The sequence below is a fragment of the Hermetia illucens genome, chromosome 5, assembly GCF_905115235.1.
Source record: "Hermetia illucens chromosome 5, iHerIll2.2.curated.20191125, whole genome shotgun sequence".
Classification (NCBI taxonomy): Eukaryota; Metazoa; Arthropoda; class Insecta; order Diptera; family Stratiomyidae; genus Hermetia; species Hermetia illucens.
The window spans coordinates 74238451-74260567 of NC_051853.1; the positions used below are offsets into that span (position 1 = coordinate 74238451).

The window sequence follows — 22117 nt, forward strand, 5'->3', positions numbered from 1 at the left end:
ATTACAGATCATTTTTTCCAGGGCCTGGTCGAAAAGGATGCATGATAAGGGATCCTCTTGTCTTTTAACTGCTTTTTGAGGTGAAAATTCTCAGACATTGGTCAAGCTCAGCCTAGTCACTCTTATCAATTTAGCCAGGGTACCGAATTATAGTGATCAAAGAGAACTTTAGGTCCAAGAACAGAAACCTGGATCGGTACCCGCTGTAGAACTTAAAACCTTGGAAGCGACTGATAAACCAGCATCAACAGTTCTACCTCAAAACCCTATTTCCACCTCTACGTGGTAATCGGTGGAAGTTTTTTCTTAATGATGCGGACTGAACGGAATGAAGCCGAGTCTCCAGCTCCTAAAAATAGGGGAAATTTTTCTAGGTTATGGGTTGGGTAGAGCTGAAAACACTACATGGAAAGCGGTTATTACGAAACTACAAAAGGAACTTCGGATTGTGTAAACTACAGAAAATCGAACCCGCAACAAAAACGGACAACCGATTTGCATGTGCTCCTTATACATAACAGGAACTGCTAATTAGCTGGCAGATATCCTGCCCTCATATAAAGCTGATGACACAGCGTTACAAGGGATGTGCTTGACAGGGACCGTTTTCCTGGAGGAGAACCACTATTCCATATATTACAGCGGCCATCCATAGCTTACGTAAAAGTTCCAATGGCAACGGACTACGGATTATTCAGATCCGCACCATTATCTTCCTCTGACAGGTACGAGTGAATATTGAACGAAGCCCTTCGCAAAACCTATAAGGAGAAAATGAATGCCACAATTACCGCAACTAACAAAAGTCCGGAATATGAAGCATCGACATATGATCTTCACAACCACGTGAAGAATGTTGTTATTAGTATGACCACAAACAGCTGCATACGGGGCAATGTAATAATATCAAAGATCCCTGGCATGCGCAGAAACCTATAACGAATTTCGGCAAGCCAACCTCACAAGCCAGGGAAAACCATTAAGTCTCTAGGCTCGAAAGTGGGGAAAGCTACCACACCAGACGCGGAAGTTCATGTTCATCCTGTCGACAAAGAGGGAAATCTAATTTCCGATCGTAGGGGCAGGTTGGAACGATGTGTTAAGTATTTTTATGTACTGCTCAGTCAGAATGCCAATGAGTTGGAAGTCCGGGTAACTAAAGACGAGGGACAAACGCTACCACCCCGAGCATTGATGAAACAGTCCGTGCAAATTATTGGCTTTAGAATCATAGAATTCCAACTGAAGAAGCAGTTCGGCAACTTGTTTACAAGAACAGCGAATCAATGCTTGCCTGCATACATAAAAAGGAAGGTATCGCAATATAGCAATTATGGAGATATCTCCTTGCTGAATACCCTCTATAAGATATTCTCTCCTATCCTGCCAGATAGGATAGCTGCACTGCTAGACAGGATAGCTCCGTATCCCAAGAACATCATCGGCCCAAATCAGCAACAAATAGGATTTTCTCTGTATTCTATTACAGCATAGGCGGGATAAAATTGTACACAATCATGACAAATGTGCAACGTCCGATAAAAGTAGATGGATCACTCTCGAGACCATCTACCAACAGCGGTAAAAGACAATGGGATGGCTTTTTAACTTGGCCTTAGAAAAAGAGAAACGTGTTGCTGATGTAAATACGAGTCGACATCATGCCAAGAACAATCCGAGACTGATATCCAGATCGAGCAGGCAGTGCGCTGTAGATTAAAATAAGACGGAACACATGGTGGCAACGTCAGCACGGAAAACCAAAGAAATAACAGCATCATATAGCTCTGGCCACCTGACAACAATAAAAATAGGAGAATTCAATTTTGAAACCGTTGATAATTACTCTTATCTAGGGTTGAAAATCACAACCAATAACAGCTACTACGACGAAATCCGCGCTTTAAAAAAACTGTTCCCCTCGAAGCGTCTAAACATACGGTCAAAGCTCTTACTGAACAAGACAATAACCTTTCTTATCCTCATGTATTCCTTGGAGGCTTGAGTTTAAAAAAAATTGTGAGTTCTTAACGGCGGTCGAGAGTCCTCCGAAAAATGTTTGAACCCCTAGAGAGGGGATGGACGATCCCGTAGCCTATATAACAATGAAACCTATAAGCCATACAACAACCGTCTCATTGTGAGTAAAATCCGACTGAATAGGTTACGATGAGCTTAATCCGTATGGATGAGGATAATCCATCCCGGAAGGTCGAGGGCAGTATTTATGGTAGAAAAAGAAAACATAATAGACCCTGCCTCAAATGGAACGATGGCGTAGACCACGACGCCAGAAAGCTTTCAAGAATATCGGATTGGTGGTTCTCTGTGCAAAACCGGTATGTCTGGAGTTTCTATGCAAGGCAGTTCTTCACCGGATACCGGTTGTTGCGCCGTTGATGATGATGTCAGAGGCAAAGCCTCTGAGCACTCAGACTTTAGTTGTCCATTGTACTCGATTCCCCTGCCTAACGGAATATCCCGGATTCGTTTATGTACCGTAGGATTTCCGTTAGTGGATGTGCTATGGCTGCAGTTGGAACACATCAACACCAAAAATCTGATGTCTGATGCGTCCAGAGGCGTAGCACTCACATAGAAAATGTTCCGTGGATTCCCCTTCCTCATTACAGGATGGACACGTATCATCTTGGAGAATTCCTGTTCTGAATATATGCCCAGCTAGGGAGTTATGGCCAGTCAGAATGCCCACAACACTTCTGCAAGTCTTCCAGCTTTTCGATAGGATAAACTTTGCAGTATGTTTGTTTAGTTCTGACTGAAAAAAGTTTGATATGTCTAACACCATTAAGGTTTCGCCACCTGTCATTATGCGAAGCTTGTTTCCATTTTTTGAAAGCAGCATCAGCCAATGCTACTGGCACCCCAATTGCTGGTTCTGGTCCGGGCATGGCGAAAGTTGGACCCGAGATTTCATTTCTCTCTACAGCACAATGATCAGGTACCCAGAGTAATTCCACCGTATTGAATCTGGAAACAGAGTTCAATCGGTTTCTACATTCCTGAAGTGATCAAGGTACTATTCAAAGCCCTCAATGCAGCTTGACTATCGCTATAGATTGGGATACGCCTGCCCTTCAACAAATCGTCAACCCTTAGGATCGCATACACTTCAGCCTGAAATACCGGAAGGAAAAGCCCAATTCTTGTTTTTATTCGAGAGGTAGATTCCTGCTAAAGAACTATTTTCGGTTTTTGAGCCATCGGTGCAGAAGACGTCAATATATTCTGACACGCATTCTTCTGGTTCGCCCCAGATTTATCTTCGTTTCAACTGAGAATCAGAAGGCATTGCAAAAACTAGATCAGTTCTCCCAATGACTCTTCCAACGCTCTGTGCCCCCCACGTCCATTGTTTTCTCATAGATCTAATTGAATTAGTCTATGAGCTGCTGAATAAACAAATCCAAGAGCTGCAAATTGAGTAATGCATTCAGAGCTGCGCCGTATGTGGTACTCATAGCAACAGTGATACCCAGACACACAGTTCTTTGCGGTGTGCTAGCTTACAACGAAAACTCTTTTGTTTCATCTTAACCCATATCGGCCTAATGGTACCAACATATATCCACATTACTAACTGAGGCCTAAGTCCCCATGTCGAGGCAAAGGTCCGCCTTCGTAACCCAAGCAGTGAGAGCTCGTTTCATCTTTATCTCTACATGTTTGTTCCAAAGAAGCTTCCTGTCTAGAAGAACTCCCAGATATTTCACTTCTTCGGAGAGTTGAAGGGTTGTACCGATCATCTCTGGAAGGCAAAGGCCATTCAGTTTTCCCCTTTTTGTAAATAATACCATTGTGGTTTTATTTGGATGTACTGAAAGTCCATGCGTGAAACACCAGCTGTCAATCAAGTCAACGGCGTGTTATGTATTTCTACACAGCATTCCGAGATCTTAACCAACAGCCAGTACAGCGACGTTATCCGGAAATGCTTCAACGTGTATTGGCAGATTTTGGAGTTTGCATAGTAGTAAGTTGCTCAGCATACTCCACAGAAGTCGCGATAGCACACCTCCTTGAGGGCAGCCTTTCGTCGCTTGCGTTGTTAGGTAGCGGTCGATACTCACTTCAGCCCACAGCAATCTCTGCGTTAGCATTGCGTAGATCCACTTTTTCAAAGTTTCGTCAAAAGCCCCTTCAATGTCCACGAACACATCCATCGCGTACTCACCCATCCGAGTTGCATCCTCTATCTTTGAAATCAAAGAATGAAGAGCAGACAACAGGACTTTCCACGTTGGTTTTCATTTATTGCGTACGACCTTCGCGCCTTCTCGCGAATATGACGCGCAACCAGTCTCTCCAAACATTTCAGCGAAAATGATGCTGAGCTGATTTACTTGAAGTTCTTTAGCTTTGAATAGTCATATTTCCCAGGCTTTGGTATGAAGACTACTTTCACCTTCTGCCTAGAGGAAGGAACGTAGCCTAGAGGAAGACATCTTCGAAAAATATTTTTTAGAAGTTGCTCTAGGTGCTTTATATCCTTCTTAAGCATCGCTGAGTAGATGCCACCCATGCCAGGTGCTTTGAAGTATTCAAATGATAGTACGACAACTCTCGCCTTTTCATTGGTAACAACCGCTCTCGCAGTGTCCCAATTCCCCTGGCAATGCTTTCGTATTGAAGGGTTTGCAAAAACCGCCAAGCACAATTTAGAATTCGTCTGGTTGATTCCCTGAATCTCTGCAGTTCTCGGTTCCACCATGGAACCCTTTTACCACGTTGGCCTCGGGAAATAGGACAAGCTTCTTCAAAGCACTTTAAAAGTGTGCGATTCCGAGTTTTCAATTGATCTTCTATCGCCACAGGAATCTTTAGTCACCAAGGGAGCTCAATTTTATCACCAAAATTGCAACAGTCAGACTAAATTCTATCTAAGGTGATCTGAAAGTGCGATTTCATCTAGCACTCGCCAGTTTCTTACTAACTCTACCAACTTTGAAGTGCAGATTGTTAGGTCAATTACTTCACTTCTTCTTAACCCCACTCAACGAATAGGCGCACCCTACGTTCGCGCTGAAGTGCTAAAATCAAACAGCTTCTCTCTTCTAGGATCGCATTTCCTACTGTCACAACAAATGCGCAGAGCGTTCGCATCACAACCTATTAAACGTTTAAGGCCACTTGATTCTGCAAATATTACCATCCCTTAGTTCTTGCGTCGGCGGAGGGCGCAAAGAATCATAGGATAAGTAAGCAGAGGCAAGTATGACATCTTTCCTCTTAACTTGGTATTGTAAGTTAACTGCGATAAGGTCCTGTGAACAGAACTGTCTCAGCATGGTTGCCTTTAACAATTTGGACATCGGGACGCAGGCCCTCGCTCTCGAGAATCTCTCATCGAAGAAGATCCTAGTCTCACTGACTGATCCAATACTTCAAAACGAACCCACGGCTCTTGAATATATATATTATATATAGAAGGGAGGAAGGAAATATATAAGGACAGTACTGCAACTTTGCCAGCCCTGCCGCCAGTAGGTATGACGAAGCTCTGGCATCATCATCATCATCAACAGCGCAACAACCGATATCCGGTCTAGGCCTACCTTAATAAGGAACTCCAGACATCCCGGTTTTGCGCCGACGTCCACCAATTCGATATCCCTAAAAGTTCTCTGGCGTCCTGACCTACGTCATCGCTCCATCTTAGGCAGGGTCTACCTCGTCTTCTTTTTCTACTATAGATATTGCCCTTATAGACTTTCCTCATCCATACGGATTAAGTGACCCGCCCACCGTAACCTACTGAGCCGAATTTTATCAACAACCTGACGGTCATGGTATCGCTCATAGATTTCGTCGTTATGTAGGCTACTGATTCGTCCACCCTCTTGTAGGGGGCCAAAAATTCTTCGAAGGATTCTTCTCTCAAACGCGACCAAGAGTTCGCAATTCTTCTTGCTAAAAACCCAAGTCTCCGAGGAATACATGAGGACTGGCAAGATCATTATCTTGCACAGTAAGAGCTTTGACCCTATAGAGAGACGTTTCAAGCGGAACAGTTTTTGTAAGCTGAAATAGGCTCTATTGGCTGTCAACAACCGTGCGCGAATTTCATCATCGTAGCTGTTATCGGTTGTGATTTTCGACCCTAGATAGGAGAAATTATCAACGGTCTCAAAGTTGTATTCTCCTATCTTTATTCTTTCTGTTTGACCAGTGCGATTTGATGTGGTTGGTTGTTTGGTTTTCGAAGATTTGGCATGCTGTAGGTTTATTTGAATAACTCTTATGTTTGCAGTCATAAGTGCAGTCTAATATGAAAACTGCCGCTAAATGCTGCGTTCAGTGTGGATCTCACCAGGGTTACTAGCTTGTCCTCACCTTCCACCGAAAGTTCCGCTTTCTTGCGTCCGATTTCTCTGGATATCGCCATACTTGGTGGTGTAGCAACGTCCATGTCCTCATTCCTAAAAAATTTCGCCTTCTTTCGCAGGGCCCTCCGTCGTCGTCGGCTAGGAGTCCTCCTAGTTTCACGGTGTTCGGGCTGCATGAATCTGTTTTCACATACCGAATTTAGGCCAGTTGCCTCCACATTACCAGCTGCCCTTTCATTCGTTTTTCCGGGTACAAGCGGAGGAGAGGATTCTGGCAGGCAACCCTGTATTCTCTTCTCCGTTGTGGCTACAGTTTCTTTCTGCCGTGCCTTCCTCTCCCATATTTTAGAAGAGTTAGGTAACAGTGTCACCGATAGGACGGCCGTAGTCAGATTTCCAGTTCCTCTCATCAGGGGGTTGCTATCCTTTTTGACTGACCGCGCGTAGACACCAGATGTAGGTTTCCATTGAAGTGGAGAGCCTGTTCTTCAGAGATTTCTCCGTGGGGGAACATGAATTAGGTGAGGTCTCCAAAATCCATGCCTCGACCACGACCTGATTTCTCTAAGTCGCGGGTGGATTCGAACTCTGTGACTTTTTACCACTTGGAAAGCTACAATCCTTTGTTTACATCTTCATGTGTTTTTGGACACCCCTAGTATAGTAATAAACTACCACAAGCTCCTCCACCATGACAAGGTAGTGTCCCAGGGGCGGACTCTTTGGTGTGCTTCGTGATTGGTTGTAGCCAATCTGAACCATCTTTTGCGACCATCTTCTACTTTTTCGCTCATTATACTCATTATACGAAATAGGTTTCTTCACTAGAGCTGTATTGACTACCAACTTTTCTGGCGTGTTACATTTATAACAGAGTACTTTTATGCTATCATAATGAAGCGTCAGGCACAAACATGAGATTATCCCCGCTACAGTCGCTCTTTCCTGGAGCGAAGGATGGCTCAAGTGGTTAGAGCGCTGGGCTGTCGTAGCGGAAGGTCGCGGTTCAAATCTCGCGGCAGAGAAATTTGTTATCGTGATTGGATGTCGGACACCAGTCGACTCAGCTGTGAATGAGTACCTGAGTCAAATCAGGGTAATAATCTCGGGCGAGCGCAATGCTGACCACATTGCCTCCCACAGTGTACTGTGGTGTACCGTTACGGTCTTGAATGAAGTGCTCTAACACACTTCAAGGCCTTGATCCAATATGGATTGTTGCGCCAACGATTATTATTATTAAGAGAACTTTAGAAAACCTTGTCTGAGCTCAAAGTGTTAGAATGACGACCAGGAGCCTATAAAGCAGTTCCATGAATGGGAAAATAAATTGTTAGCACTCGTTACAAAAGTATACATATATACATATATTCAGAAAGAAACGATCAACAATACTAGACATTCAACCCAAGGTTGTAATTATTTTGTACAAATTCATTTAATTTAAAGATAAGATCGCAAAGATAGCGCAACTGCAACTACCAATGTTGCGCTCGATACAATTGCAGACGTAGCGCTGTTTTTAAATCTTCCAAGCCAATCGATGTAGCTGTCGCGATTACGGTCAACCCATTGAACGTTCCTTATCGCCTTAACTACAAATGTGTCCAGTCTGGACTCACTGCCAGGTAGGCCTTCTTTAATTTCTGCAATTAACTCCATAAACTGCAATTCAAATGTTTAAACCAGTTTGAAAAATTAGGTCGTAAATAGCTTGGAAATGGAGAAAAATTGTGAATTGTCCCCGGATAAAAGTGGGACTGTAAATAATTAACCTAAAGAAAATAAAGTAATCAAATACCTCTTCCAATGCCTGCTGTGAGTAGATACGCGAAGCAATACTCGACAATATAGACATCAGTGGGCTGCTGTCCATGAATCCAGCAGCTCCCAACTCGTAGTAAGATTCGTAATCCTCTCTCAGGAACGTTATAGCTGCAAGCAGGCCAACTTCATTCTTATCAATAATTCCGCTCAATATATAACCCCGTTCCTGAGTACGATAATTAATTTCAGGTGAATACGCCGTTGCTGTCCTGGCAAACTCGAGCAGGAGAGTTTCGTTTGTGGAACAACCCAAAGTTGGGATGAGTTGACGCCTTTCAGCTTGATCGTTTGAGTCTAAGATTCGCCGGAATATGTAAACGAATTCCTTCTCGCCTCCCGATATCAAGCCGTTACAGAAAATGGCTACCTTCAAACTAGGCTCAACTTCTTTTCCGGTATCTATAACTTCATTTAACCGTTTATTAGCATCGTCAAGGCAGGTGCCGGCTTTAGTTCTGCATGCCCAATTGATGGCAATGTTTCGAACCAATTTCTGGTGCACGGTGTCAGAACTGCCTTCGGTGATTCCCAATTTTCCATAGATCGAAGAAACAAGTTTATTGACGTAGTATAGATACAATTCGTACTGACTGTCACCCAGGAAGAAAGTGTTTATTGCCGAGAGAACATTATTCGCAGCAGCCCAAGGAGCATAATCCTCCTCATTTTTGATATACTCCATCAAATTCAAAGCAACCGATGGGTATAAACGTCCAGCGATGGCGAGTCTAACTGAATCGTCTATAAGTTGCGCGCGATTCAGTACATTGATGACCTTATGATCCTTTAGCAGTTGGCTCGCTAATAGGTTCCAGTTTTTCTCATCATAATTAACCCGATAATAACCGGTCAGTTGCTTGTTCAACAGGAGCCAGTCGTCTGCTTTGCTCAATGAAGCTGAAATATTCACTGTGGCTGTTGGCAAACCGAGGAGGAATCCATCTGGCCCGGTATTTTCAAAAGATGGCTTATTGCCCAAAACGTAATTGTAGGGAACAATGAAAGTCTTGAGCTTCGTCATATCGTTTGTGTTATCGAAAATATGTTGATCGATTAGGAATGTTCCTGCGGAATAGTCACGAGTTACTGTGAGAACTGGGTAACCACCTTGCTGTGTCCATGACTGGAAGAAGCTTTTCAGCAAGCTCGATTGCAAACCAGGAATGTTGGAATCTTTTGCAGCTTCAATCAGGTGTTCAAAAAGATCGTCTTCGTTGACTACACCGTAGGCACTAAATCAAAGAAAATTCATGTAATGGAATATGCATAAGTGTTATGAAAATTGAAGACTTACTTTGCTTTTAGGTAGCTGCTGAGACCCTTCTTGAAATTGGATTCACCAAGTACGTGCTGGAACATCCGAAGAACACAAGCAGCTATAAAAGAAAAATTTCTTTTAGTGTATTATAAAAACTTTTCCAATATATCAGTTCAATTTTTATTATGCAACTCGAGGTAACTCTCATCCACTCAGAAATTAAATCAGATGTTGCGAAATCTGCTTGTACTTCGGTTTCAACTCTCGCTGAAACTCATCAGACTCATGGGCCTTTTTCAAAAATAATTAACACACAACGTTTAGTCGGTCCTTGAAACGCTGGAGGCGATTACTACAAAAACTTATGCAGGAAAAATTTAGTAAAAATAACTACCGCTGACTCTCAACTTGAACTTCCATAAAACAAATCGTTAAACGCTTCAAGTATGAAAGGTTTTGTGTATTGCTTATATAAGCACATTTGAGTGGACGTTTATCCCGTTTATACCTAGCTCGTAATGTTTATGTGTTTAGTTTGCCAGACCACTCAGTTTGATATGAAACTGACATTTAAAGTCATTGACAGCAATAAATTTACACAAAAGTGGTACCTGTCACCTATTGTAACTCTGTTAGCACGATTTCCACCAAACTTGGTAGTATCGTGTTCCATAGTATACCGTTTATTATTGCAAAGCTTGATGGTTCTAGGATAAAGCTGAGGGGTTCCCAATCATATTTTAAAAAATATGCTTATAATGGATATGGTTATGGGTAGGGAGATTATTTTGAGGCGTAGGTACCATGTTCATAGATCACAATATTTTCTATCCAGATATTTGGGTTGAATAGTTTCTACGATTGGGAGCTTGAAGTAACTAACCGTTTTCGAACCCCCGAACCCCTCCCCTTTACAACCAATGTCAAAACCAATATCGGTACTAATCATACTAACCCTTCATTTGATACCTCACATGAACATATTCGGTGAAAACATTTTGTATCTGCCTTTCTCATATATGGGGAACCCTCCCCCCCCCCTCGCCTCCCCCTTAAACTCAACGTCGAACTATGTTATTCACTGCATTCAATGGGACTTGCAGGTCCCAGTTTTCCATCAAATTTCGCATCAATAAGAGTAATCGTTTCTGAGATATAAGGTGCGACAAACAGACAGGGAGACAGACGGAGTAACAGACAGACAGACAGGCAATAAACAAATTCCGATTTAGAATCATTTGCGGGTGAGAATGCCTTGAGTTTGATCCCTAGTCAAAGCAAGAAGGTATTTGAAACAGCTATAAATTTGTTTTTAAAGGAAGCCGAGAATTTGGGGGCGCCGTTTTGGTGTTTTTTAATCTAAATGATGCTTTGCGCCTCCAGCGAATTCGAATAAGAACAGGATGTTGGATCAAAGGAGTTGCAGCGCTGGTGTCACTTCTGAAAATGAGGCTGATGTGTTCACACAACTAGGACCAGTGATCCGAAATTTGATGGAATAAGTTGGTCATCAAAATAACGTCCACCACGCTATCAAAGACCAGTTACGTTCCATTAGGGCAACGTACTTTAAGGCTAAAGGGGACGCAAAAGCACGCGAAGTAGGAATAGTGCCGATCAGGCAAGGGATAGTTATGGCTGCCGTAGCAACACAAATTGTGTTGGAAACATTTTTTTACAAGAAGCTTTTTGACAAAAAAAGGTATCCAAGGTCAAAAGGACATCTCAGAAATGTGCGATAAGCGAAAAAGAAATCCCAACAAAGAGGTGCAATCTGACCAACGGACAGCAAAACGCGAAAAGGAGAAACCAATGCCTGCGCAGCCTGGAAAGTCAGGAGACGGAAGCTTAACGGCCCATCCGGAAAAGGCCACTAACCGCAAGGAAGACTCTACTTGAACCAAAGTAGAAAGCAAGTAACGGTTGCAAAAAAAAGCCAGGCCAGAAGCGCTGATCTTAACAAAAACCAGCGAGCAGACATACGCGAAGATTTTGCGTAAAGTAAAAGCAGATACCTCCCTGACTGAACTCAGGGGTAGGGTTACGAGTATAAGACGTACGCAGAAAGGTGATCTGTTGCTAGAGCTTAAAGCGAGCAAAGATGTTGGCGAAGACCTACGGAAAAAAATTTAAATGTCACTAGGCGAGGCTGCGGCTATCAAAATGAGAAGAGGTTCGGTGCTGATAAAATGCAAGTACCTGAATAAAGTCGCCTTGCAATCTCAATTAAGGCCACCATCAGTGAGCGAGACTAACGTGCTACGATTAAGGAAGGCGCGATACACAGACAGCGTCAATAACTCTTCCTATCGAAACAACAAAAAAGGAGATCGCAGCAGGCAAATTACGTATTGAACAAAGTCAAGTGCAGAAATGTTATAAGTGCTGGCACTTCGGCCACATTGCGAAAACCTGTAGCAGCTCGCAAGACAGAGCAGCACAATGTGAAAATCTGAATGGTGTAGCGGACAAAAACAGCAGAGTAGCGCTACGGAGCTGCGGAAGTCGAGCTATAGCAAATACGAAAAAACCTCCAGGACGGATTTACACATACCAAAATAGCAGGTATATATATCTATAGTTGTTACACAGCCCCAGGCCTCACGTTGGAGAGATTCACTTCAGTGCGAGATAAATTATCCTTAGATGCGAGACGTTACAATCCCAAAGTAATAGCCGTCGATTTGAACAAATGAGTAGAAGAATGGGGAAGCAGAAAAATAAATGCAAGGCGACAAATATTGCAAGAGACATTCTTTCGCTTAAATATTGTACTTACGAACTCTGGGGGACTCAACACATATCGGAGGGGAGAATTACAATCGGAAGTAAACCTCAACTTCGTCAGTGATATCTTATCAAAGACTATGTCACTGCAACCACTGTCAACGAGGAGTAAACACACAGCGATCATCACGCTATCATCTTTTAAACCTCGCAAAGGAATTATATGAAGCCACCAAGCAGAATAACGATGACGCAAAAATGTTCAAGCAGCTATTTCTTGGTGACACATTCAGGTCGCAGAAAATTGCAGCGGGCACGCGATGCCTCAATGCGTTGACGTAGCGTTTTCCGAATACGAAATCCAAATTTCTGATGGTATTCAGAAATTGAGGAAAAAAGTGCCTCAAAGCTAGGAAATGCTCCCAGCGTTACACATGCAAGACAAAAACGCGAGGAAAATAATGCAACCCCGAGGAAATTCCAGAAGCAACATGGAAATTCGCTGAAAATAACAACCCAGAGCTGGATGGAATTCTGAATGTGGCCCTGAAAATGGCAGCCAGGGCAGCAACAGGTAAACTTGCCCAAGGTTTTACGGCATGCCTTAGACAAGGAGAATTTCTCGTGCAATGGAAGCTACAATGGCAGATGCTTTTTCCGAAGCCATGTAAACCATTGGGTAACCCTCCTCATATCGATCGAAATGTTTTGTCAATACCATTGGCAAACTATTTAAACGAGTATATCACTCACAATAGACTGCTCGTTGTTGCGGAAAAAGGAAGGAGGCCTATCTTACAGGCAATTCGAGTTTTGTAAGGGGAGATCGACCGTCGACGCAATCAACATGGTTACTGGCCTGGCTCGGGATAGAATACAGGATGACAAATGCATGAGATCTATGCAAACGAAGCGATATAGAGATCAATTCCTGGTTAAAAAAGTCGGACCTATCACTTACTGAACAAAACAAGTCGGAATACCGGAAGCTCGCGCTTCGGGTATAAAGGTTTTGTGTTCATCTTATGTAAGAAATTTCAACGCACATTTTTCTATCCGTATATAGCTACAAACCCAACATATTGCTTCATATTTTTCCAAACTACGAGACATACGTACATATTACAGCCATAGATATTACGCTCACCCTAAACAAACAAACTGCCTATTTCCGAATACCGTACACATATATGCACGTATATAAATTGATCGTACCCATATTTCGGATTTACTTCTTATATCTATCTGAATGAACTTTGTGGGTAGTGCCACTACCCACAAAGTTCATTAGCACGCATATACTATATACCTACATACACAGTTGATATTCATATACAAATGACTACAAAACTAAAACAAAATAATTCTTTGGGACCCCATTCATAAGAACTCATTTGGTTGTGGTATTGACGAATTGATATCTGATGATGACGTCATGCAGTCATGCATGAAGAGTGCCCGAAATTCACAAAAAATGGTAAAGTTTTACCCCCTATAACTTTGTCAATAATAGTTGGATTTTCTTCAAACTTGACTAGCTTGTGCATTATATTCTTTGTTATACGCGTGCCAAATTTTGTACTTCAGGGATGAACATAAGGGGGGTGCCGGGTAAATTTCTAAAATGTGGAAATATACTATTATTAACTTTATTTGTGCAGATATCGGAACCGGATATATTTTGAGGCCTAGATTTCGTAGAGATGCACTACTGCGATTTTTTTCAGATTTTTCGGTTGGATAGGTTCTGAGAACGAGACCTGTTACACTTTTTGATGGTCATATTTTGAGCCCTCACTCCCCTATGTTTCACCCAGTATCAAATATTGAACCAGTTTCGAAAAGTACTAATTGAGACCTTTCATTTGATATCCCACATGGCCACATTTTATGAAAAAAAATTTTGCACCCTCCTTTTACATGTATGGGGAGCCCCTCCTTAAACTTAACACAAAATGGCGTCAGTTGCTGCATGTAAAGGGAACGGCAGATCACATACTCCTACCAATTTTCGTGACAATCGGTTTAGCCGTTTCCGAATAAATCGGGTGTGACAGACAGACAGACAGACAGACAGACAGACGGACAGACAGACATCGAATCGATTCTAATAAGGTTTTGTTTCACACAAAACCTTAAAAACGGAACTAGTGCTAATCAGCAAGAGAAGAAAGGACACAACCGTGAAAATTAAAGCGAACAAACGATTTACTCCCAACCATCGCTTAATATTGGGAGTAACAATTAACAAAAGGCTCAATTTTAAAAAAGCGTATAGACTGCCCTGCAACTAATCGTCTTCCATCGCTGCAATGACTTCGAGAATACTAAAGAAAGTTGACGTCGTCTTATTTCAAGGGTAGTTAGTTTCGTGCTACTATACGCAGTTCCAGTTTTGGCAACTGTTCTGGAAAACAAATCAAACTGCGGAAAACCAGGAATGGCCTATGGACTAAGTGCTCTCCGGGTATGCAGTGCCTATCGAACAACATCACAAGAAGCAGCATATATACTAACATGAATGATACCCATAGACATCTTGGCGAATGTATGCAATCGGGGAGTCTAGCGTAGTTCGACGGTAACTAGCACGGCGGGAACCATCGCAGAATGGCAAAAGAGATGCACCGAGGCACAAACTAAGCTTTGGACCTATCGCATCATTCTGCACAATTGAAGATAGATTGAAAGAAGCCACGGGGAACTAAGCTACGAGTTTGCCCAGTTCTTAAGTAGAAATGAAGGTTATCAGGCTGATCTGGATCGATTTAGTCACGACGAGTCACCACTTTGCCCAAGATGTGACAACCTGGCCGGGAAAATGGAGCATGTTGTATTTGATTGCCCAAGTTTACCGCGCACCGAACTAGGCTGGAGGCGATCGCAGACAGGCGCTCAACACCGGAAAATATAGTTGAATTCATGCTGGTGTCAACGGAGACGAAGTTGATGCAAACTTGTAGCGATCAAACGCGGCATAAGAAGCTGTCCAGTGCGTTCTTTCATCTTTTAAAACACGCGAGACAGTTCATGATGCAGTATTCATTTCTTTAACCATCGTTTTCGGTCGACACGCTTGGTTACGGTTGATGCGCGTGCGCTTGCGCTTCCACCACCCTCTTACTACGAGTAGAATGAATGCGCCACTTTTTGGTCGGTCAACAATATCTTCAGCCTTCCTATATAATAAGAGAATTAACAGCTTAAGCAGCACGTAAATATGATTTTTGGTCCTGTCTGTTTTTAGCGAGCAATGGTCACGCGCACCTGACAATTACTCCATTGTAGGTACTATTCAATGCGGGATCATTGCAATGTAGGGCCATGTTCGGAAAGTCGCTTAACTGATTTCTGTACCGTTTCCACTCTCGTAGTGTAAGATTTCTTAATTTCGGAAGGAAGTGGTGAAATATTCATATAGCCAGGTTAGGCAATAGAGCGCCCATTGCCTACCTAGAGTGCTAAAAAATAAATCACCGAAGAAAAAACAGAACCGGAAAGAAGTCTGAAATCACTTCTGGGACGAAACCACTTCATTCCATAAACGATATAAACAATGCTTCACACATATAGTGATATATGTGCATGAAGGTCCTGGGGTTTCGGAAGAATACCTGCCATGCAGACAAAATCCCACATTCCTCTTTGGGCATGGATTGATTTGGAAACGACTATGGGAGAGCCGCTGCGACTGGCAGCCAACCGCAAGTAACGGGACCGGGAGCACATCTGCCAGGAATTCTCCTGGAACATATGCTCCCTGGAGGGCCCAGATTCCCATATTACCAGATAATCTCCTGTGAGGCTATGCGGCAAGAATCACTTCAGATAAGCCCCATTGCAGACTCGATTCTAATCTTCCTTCTCAAATCCATATTGGATCAGGGCCTTAAGTGTGAGCATTTCATTCAATACCATAACGGTACACTATAGTACACTGTAGTAAGCAACCTGGTCAGCATTGCGCTCGCACGAGATTATAGCTCTGAATTGATTCAGGCACTCATTTACAACTGAGTCGACTGGTATCTGGCATCCAACCATCATGACAAATCTCTCTGTCACCAGTGGGATACCCTCCGCTACAGTTCAGCGCCCTAACCACTTTAATCATCCGGTTCTATCCTCCTCAAATTCGTGTGCCTAAAAAGTGAAAACCGTGCCAGCAGCTCCAAGCAAACCACGACTAAAAGGAAAATAGTCCCCTAATTCCAAGTTCCAGGAAGTAAATCGACGCCAAGACGAAAACAATGTAAAATTTGATCCCAATCTATATAGATGCTGAATGCAAATCACTGTCAGCCCTTCTATCGATAAACAATTACCGCATATAACTTAACTGTTGACTTACCTTTTGCATACGAAACACTATCAAAAATGCCTGAGATTGATGCAGGGTCCTCAACATAAGTTGACATAGCACGAGGAGATGCTATTCCATCTGATAACAGCGCTCTTTGGAAATGGCCGATAGCAAAGTTTTGCATAATATCATAATGTGGATAAATCTGAAAATACCATTTGCATTAACAAATCCGCTAGCTATATTGAAAACTGAAATAGAAGTGTTAATTTAAATGCATATTTTTGCTCTTCCCTCGCTGCAAAAGTAAGTTATTTGTTTATTCACGTTGTCGTTTAAATTTCCGCTAGAAACTTTTCCTCATCCTTACTCTCTACCTGGGCAAATTATATTACAACCCCACAGTTCATCTATACCAACTGGCCAGATTAGGAGCTGGTGTAAGGTTAACGACTTTCCCCCACTCTGCATTGGATAAATAACGGCGGATCCGCCAACGAAATAAGACTAATGATTTGGGTATTTCTGATGAAAAAGAGAGCCACATACGTTTGCTAGTCATCCTCAAAATGAAACCTGCTTACATCAGCTTTAAAAATAAAAGCGAACGGATGAATACTCTATGCTTGCGAGACAAATTTAGAAACATCAACTTCATAAAAGTTCATGCATCTACAGAGGGAAGCTTGGGGCGGGACCACTTTCAATCAAATTGACCACGTGTTGATCGAACGCCACCATCTCTCAACCTTGATAAATGTCAGAACATAAAGGGGGCCAATATAGACTCGGGTCACCCTCTCGTTGGCATGGTAGTCCGCACTCAAGCAAGAATATATGGCTGTCATAAACCCCAAGTTAGCCATAACGCGTCAATCACCCTGTCCATCGGAAGAGAGAAAACAATGAAGCGATCAGGACTGAGACACGTAATGGCTACAAGGAGGAAATGGATGCCGCAATAATCGCACCTATCAAGTGCCCTAGGGATAATGCATCGACAACTGAAGCGCCTGAAAACGATGCGTGTATAGGTTGCACCAGTCACAAAGTTGGATTGTAAACTAGCGACGGAATTGTCCGTCTTGCCTATAAGGTATTCAGCACTATCTTACTAGGGCAGACAGCCCCATACGGGCAAAATACCGTCCACACATACCAAACACACTTCACCTCAACCAACCAGCAACAAAACAGACTCCTCTCTGTAGCAACCGATGGAAAAACTGGTGAAATATGAGTACCAGTTGCACCACCCTTTTATCGATTAGGGGCCGCCTACGATAACATCGACAGGGTAAAACTTTACAAGGGGGTAAGAGAATCGGTATTCCAACAAAACTAGTAAGACTGACTAGGTTTATCCTGATTAATGTGCTAGGCCAGATGTTCACTTTTGAGGCCTTCCCTATCAACAAAAAACTAAGGCAGAAGAAGAAGGGTAGAAGAAGATTTCAGCTTTGAAAGCGAAATTTCTAGTAGCTGGAATTGCCAACAACAGTCGATGATACTTATGATGACGAAATACCCCCAAGGATGTTACAGACTGCATTGCCATAAGGAGACGTCTCCTGGTATATTGAGGCTCTAACATTTGCCATTGGCCGACTCATAACCGGGACTCCAGTTGCAGCCCTGTCCGCTGCTGCAATTATTTATTTGAAGAAGATGGTCATGGAGTCGAGCATTAAACCAAGGTATATAACCGGTGATTTTGCATCTAAAGTCAACTTGCTCACCGATATGGGACACAGGGTCGGGATTTTCTTTCTGGTCAAGACGACTAATTCGGTTGCTTCCAGCGCAAGACTGAAAAAATGAGCAGTCATCCATCTGCTCATTGGTCGCATCAATATGGAGAGTCTGCTTTGCGCTTGTTCAACAGTGCATCCGGCAACAAATGCCGCAATGTACTCTACATAACGGTCCGGGTGCGACTCTTTTGACATGTCGAGTCTTAGCAGACTATCGGAGAAAGCGTTCCAGAGGTACAGCCCTGAGATGGACCCCTATGCTACTCTCGACATGATTTTCATCGTCCTCTGGCGCTCTAACGTCTCATAAAGCAAGGAGCATTTTTTCTGATAGTTGAGCAAGTGGAATGAGGTTTCTAATATGCCTACAATTTCTGTCCATCTTTTGGAATTGAAGGCAGTTCTGATGTCAAGCGAGATCGGCGGTTGTATGCCACAGCTCGATGAACTGCATCCATAACCTCGTAATAGAATCCATATCGCCAAGAAAACTAACTCATTTTAATATTGATTAATATTTTTATGATGAAATAATTGTGTTTCGATATTTTGGTCGAAACAGTATATGACAAAACCCTCTCGAAATCGATAAGCAGTAGGTGTTTTGGCAATCTAAAATTCAAATGCTATTTCACAATGGTCCGAAGAGGTGGTAGCTGCATGGCAATTCAGAGCAAAACCAGCCCGTTCAATATCGATTAAGCTTGCGAAATATTTCCTGAAATATTCCAGCATTATTGTAGCTGTTATCTTTGCTTCGGGGTGCTCCCGCGAAAACCGCTTCCCTGGAATCTTAACTATCATCCGCTTCTTCCACTGACTAGAAAAATTTGAGATTCCCAGGTTTTGCGAATGAATAGGGCTGCACGGAACAATCCTGAGGGGAAGACCATCAAGGTCGGCGACTTTACTGAGCTTGAGTATGCTGATGGCAAAGATAATTTCATTTCTGTTTGGAGAAGCAATGCTTACATCCCAGTTGCGGTGGTTTGTTCTTATATTGTCGACATATATGAATTTCGCCCACTAATACAAAGTCCCGATTCAGACTTCTCTCCGTGGAACTAATGCAAAATACTACCTCGCAGGACTGAGTAACCTCTAAACTACCTCTCCTTCCACTCATCGATTGCTATTGCAATCGCGTCCTCTTCGCTTCTTCTGTTTCCCTATCCCTACCTTAAATATATCCTACACTTTCCAGTTTTCTTGGCATGCAAGCATTATCTCAGCTAGGTTTTCTAGTGCCAACTCCCTAAGCAATTTCTTCTTCGTCTTTTTTGGGCTTATTTTATAATGAAAAAAAAAGACAAATTTTATTTTTTAAATGCCGAGTTTTTTATTCCTCATATATCGGTCTTTCGAGGACCAGATGCCCTTTTCCTCAGTAAGTCTTTGCGACTCGCCTGGACCGGTGATACGCCGACCAAAGATCTGATAAGCCACTATTCCACCAGCAGTTGGGCCTTCTACTAGGGAAAGTATAACGTTTCGGCATCGTTGAGTTGCATGCCTTCGTGATAAACCCCGTGATATGGAGGATTTCTTCCGAGGGTCTACCTGGTCCAGGTCCAACCACACATCGATGAATATTTGCTCGTCAATTGCTTTCGCAAACCAACCTTGCATTCTCCTCATTCATAGACGAGCAGATTTCCGACCGCTTGATTTACTCTTCAGGACAAAGACTATTGCCTGGTGATCACTGTGGGTCTTCTTTTCACTGACGTTCCAGTACACATCGCGAGCCAATGACGGACTAACAAAGGTTAGATCCATAATCGAACCGGACCCCTCTTTCTGGTAAGTAGTTGCCTGACCGTCGTTAGTCAATATGATATCTAACTACGCGAAAGCCTTCAAGAGACAACGCCCTCTTGCATTTGTCAGTGAATTTCGACATTGTGTGGCCCAAGCATTGAAGTCACCGGCGATAACATCTGGTTTTTCGACTTGACTGCGGAGTTCTTCGGCTTTGCTCCCTTCGGACCTTTTCATTTCCAGCATCAGATCTCCCTTTTCATCCCTCCAGATTTGATAATGGTTGAGCTATTCCTAGACAAAGGCCAAGCCAATAACCATTTTGATGACATCAACGGTTGATCTGGCTTTACGGAACCCAAATTGCCGTAAATATAGTGCCGTATAGTAAAATCCGGCATCTGCCGAAATTGTGATAACTCGGAAATAATAATCGTTAGCGCAACAATCCAATTGGATCAGGGCCTTGAAGTGTATTAGAGCATTTCATTCAAGACCGTAAAGGTACACTACAGTATTACGGGATCCTGTAGGAGGCAATGTGGTCGGTATTGCACTTGCCCGAGATTATTGCCCTGATTTGATTCAGGTACTTATTCACAGCTGATTCGACTGGTATCCGACGTCAAATCACGTGAGATTTGAACCGAGACCTTCCGTACGCACAAAAAGCTTTAAAATATTAAATCAGCAGTTTTGCACTATCATCTTTATTTTTTAAAAGGGAAAAAAGTGGAGCCACCCCAAATTTCATGTCAATCGGTCTTGAGTGAAAGAATCCGGAGGCGCACCCGATTTTCAAATTTAATGAATGGACTAATAAGACAAGTTTTACAATACTGTAAAGGATTGCATGGGGCTCTGGCTTCTGGCTCAAAATTCACTCGTAACTTATTTCTGTACCCAACACAGTGAAAATAGTTTCTGCCCCAGTTCTCATATCATTACTTGTTATAGCTCCACCAGCAACGCGGTTGATTCCAACATTAAAACATAATTCTATGGAAATACATCATACCCTCATTTTCCATATCTTATCTGTAAATTTTCATTGATTAAGCATTTCATTAATGACATGATTACCTAGAAACATGACAAACAATAATTGATTACATCGAATTTGAAGCGTAACGTTATTGAATAATTGGATTATCTTATCAATCAGTTCGCGGATTGATATTTAATTATAATTGATGAATTGATTAATTAATACCTCGCATTCTCTCCTATCATTCAATTATCGCGGACATTGATAAGAAGCCGTCTAATTTGAAATAAAGTCACAAAAACGTGATTCTTTGCTGTTGTCTAAGTGACAGATATGGCATTCAATGCGACCTCAACTTGCCTTACACATCAATACCACCCTTTTGATTAAATATAGAAAAAAATCTTTTATATCCTTACCTCGTTGACAGTGAGATACTCGTAAAGTGATGCAAACCCTTCGTTCAACCACAGGTACTGCCACCATTCCAGGGTAACTAAATCTCCAAACCATTGATGGGTAAACTCGTGGGAAATCATAATTGCGATATTCAGTTCAGTATTCACCGTAGATAGTTGTTGGTCGTACAGAAGGTATTCCTCGCGATATGTAACCAATCCCCAATTCTCCATTGCTCCGGCGCCAAAATCCGGTATAGCAACATTATCCATTTTGGGGAGATGGTACGGAACGTCAAGGTAGGTTGCCAGGTAGTTGAGCGCTTTCTTGCTGGTTTCAAGTGCAAAGGGATGCTCTGCTACTGCATTTGGCCGTGAAAATACTCGGTGCCGAATATTATTTTCATCACCTTCAGTGGATTCAAATTTAGAGACGACAAAGGCTATTAGATATGTAGACATTTTGGGTGTGGTCTGGAAGTATGAGGTCCGGGTGGTAGCATCGCTGCAGAAGATCAAAATTTTAATGGGATAAATCACAAATTTCTAGAAACGGTTTTAATAGTTTTACTTACGTGTCTATGAAACGTTCCAATGGCATATTTGAAATCGCACTGAACTCCCGCCCATGCCTTATAGCGATATCGAAAGTCGCTTTGTAACCAGGCTCATCGAAACATGGGAAGGCGTGTCGAGCATCAGTTGCTTGAAATTGAGTTGTTGCAATGTACCTATGAAATACACGAGATTACTT

At 42.6% G+C, this 22117-nt stretch overlaps 1 protein-coding gene across 1 annotated transcript in view; it reads right to left on the reverse strand.

Annotated features, from left to right (window-relative positions):
* The window catches only part of LOC119658134, a 117207-nt gene that overhangs the window by 56974 nt on the left and 38116 nt on the right, over window positions 1-22117 (reverse strand). Inside the window, exons 9-14 of the mRNA XM_038065403.1 lie at window positions 21939-22094; window positions 21385-21868; window positions 16511-16667; window positions 9469-9550; window positions 8149-9406; window positions 7798-8012 (exon numbers count right to left, since the gene is read on the reverse strand). Of these exons, the coding sequence (XP_037921331.1) occupies window positions 7798-8012; window positions 8149-9406; window positions 9469-9550; window positions 16511-16667; window positions 21385-21868; window positions 21939-22094 (2352 nt within the window). The remainder of the gene's footprint in view (window positions 1-7797; window positions 8013-8148; window positions 9407-9468; window positions 9551-16510; window positions 16668-21384; window positions 21869-21938; window positions 22095-22117) is intronic.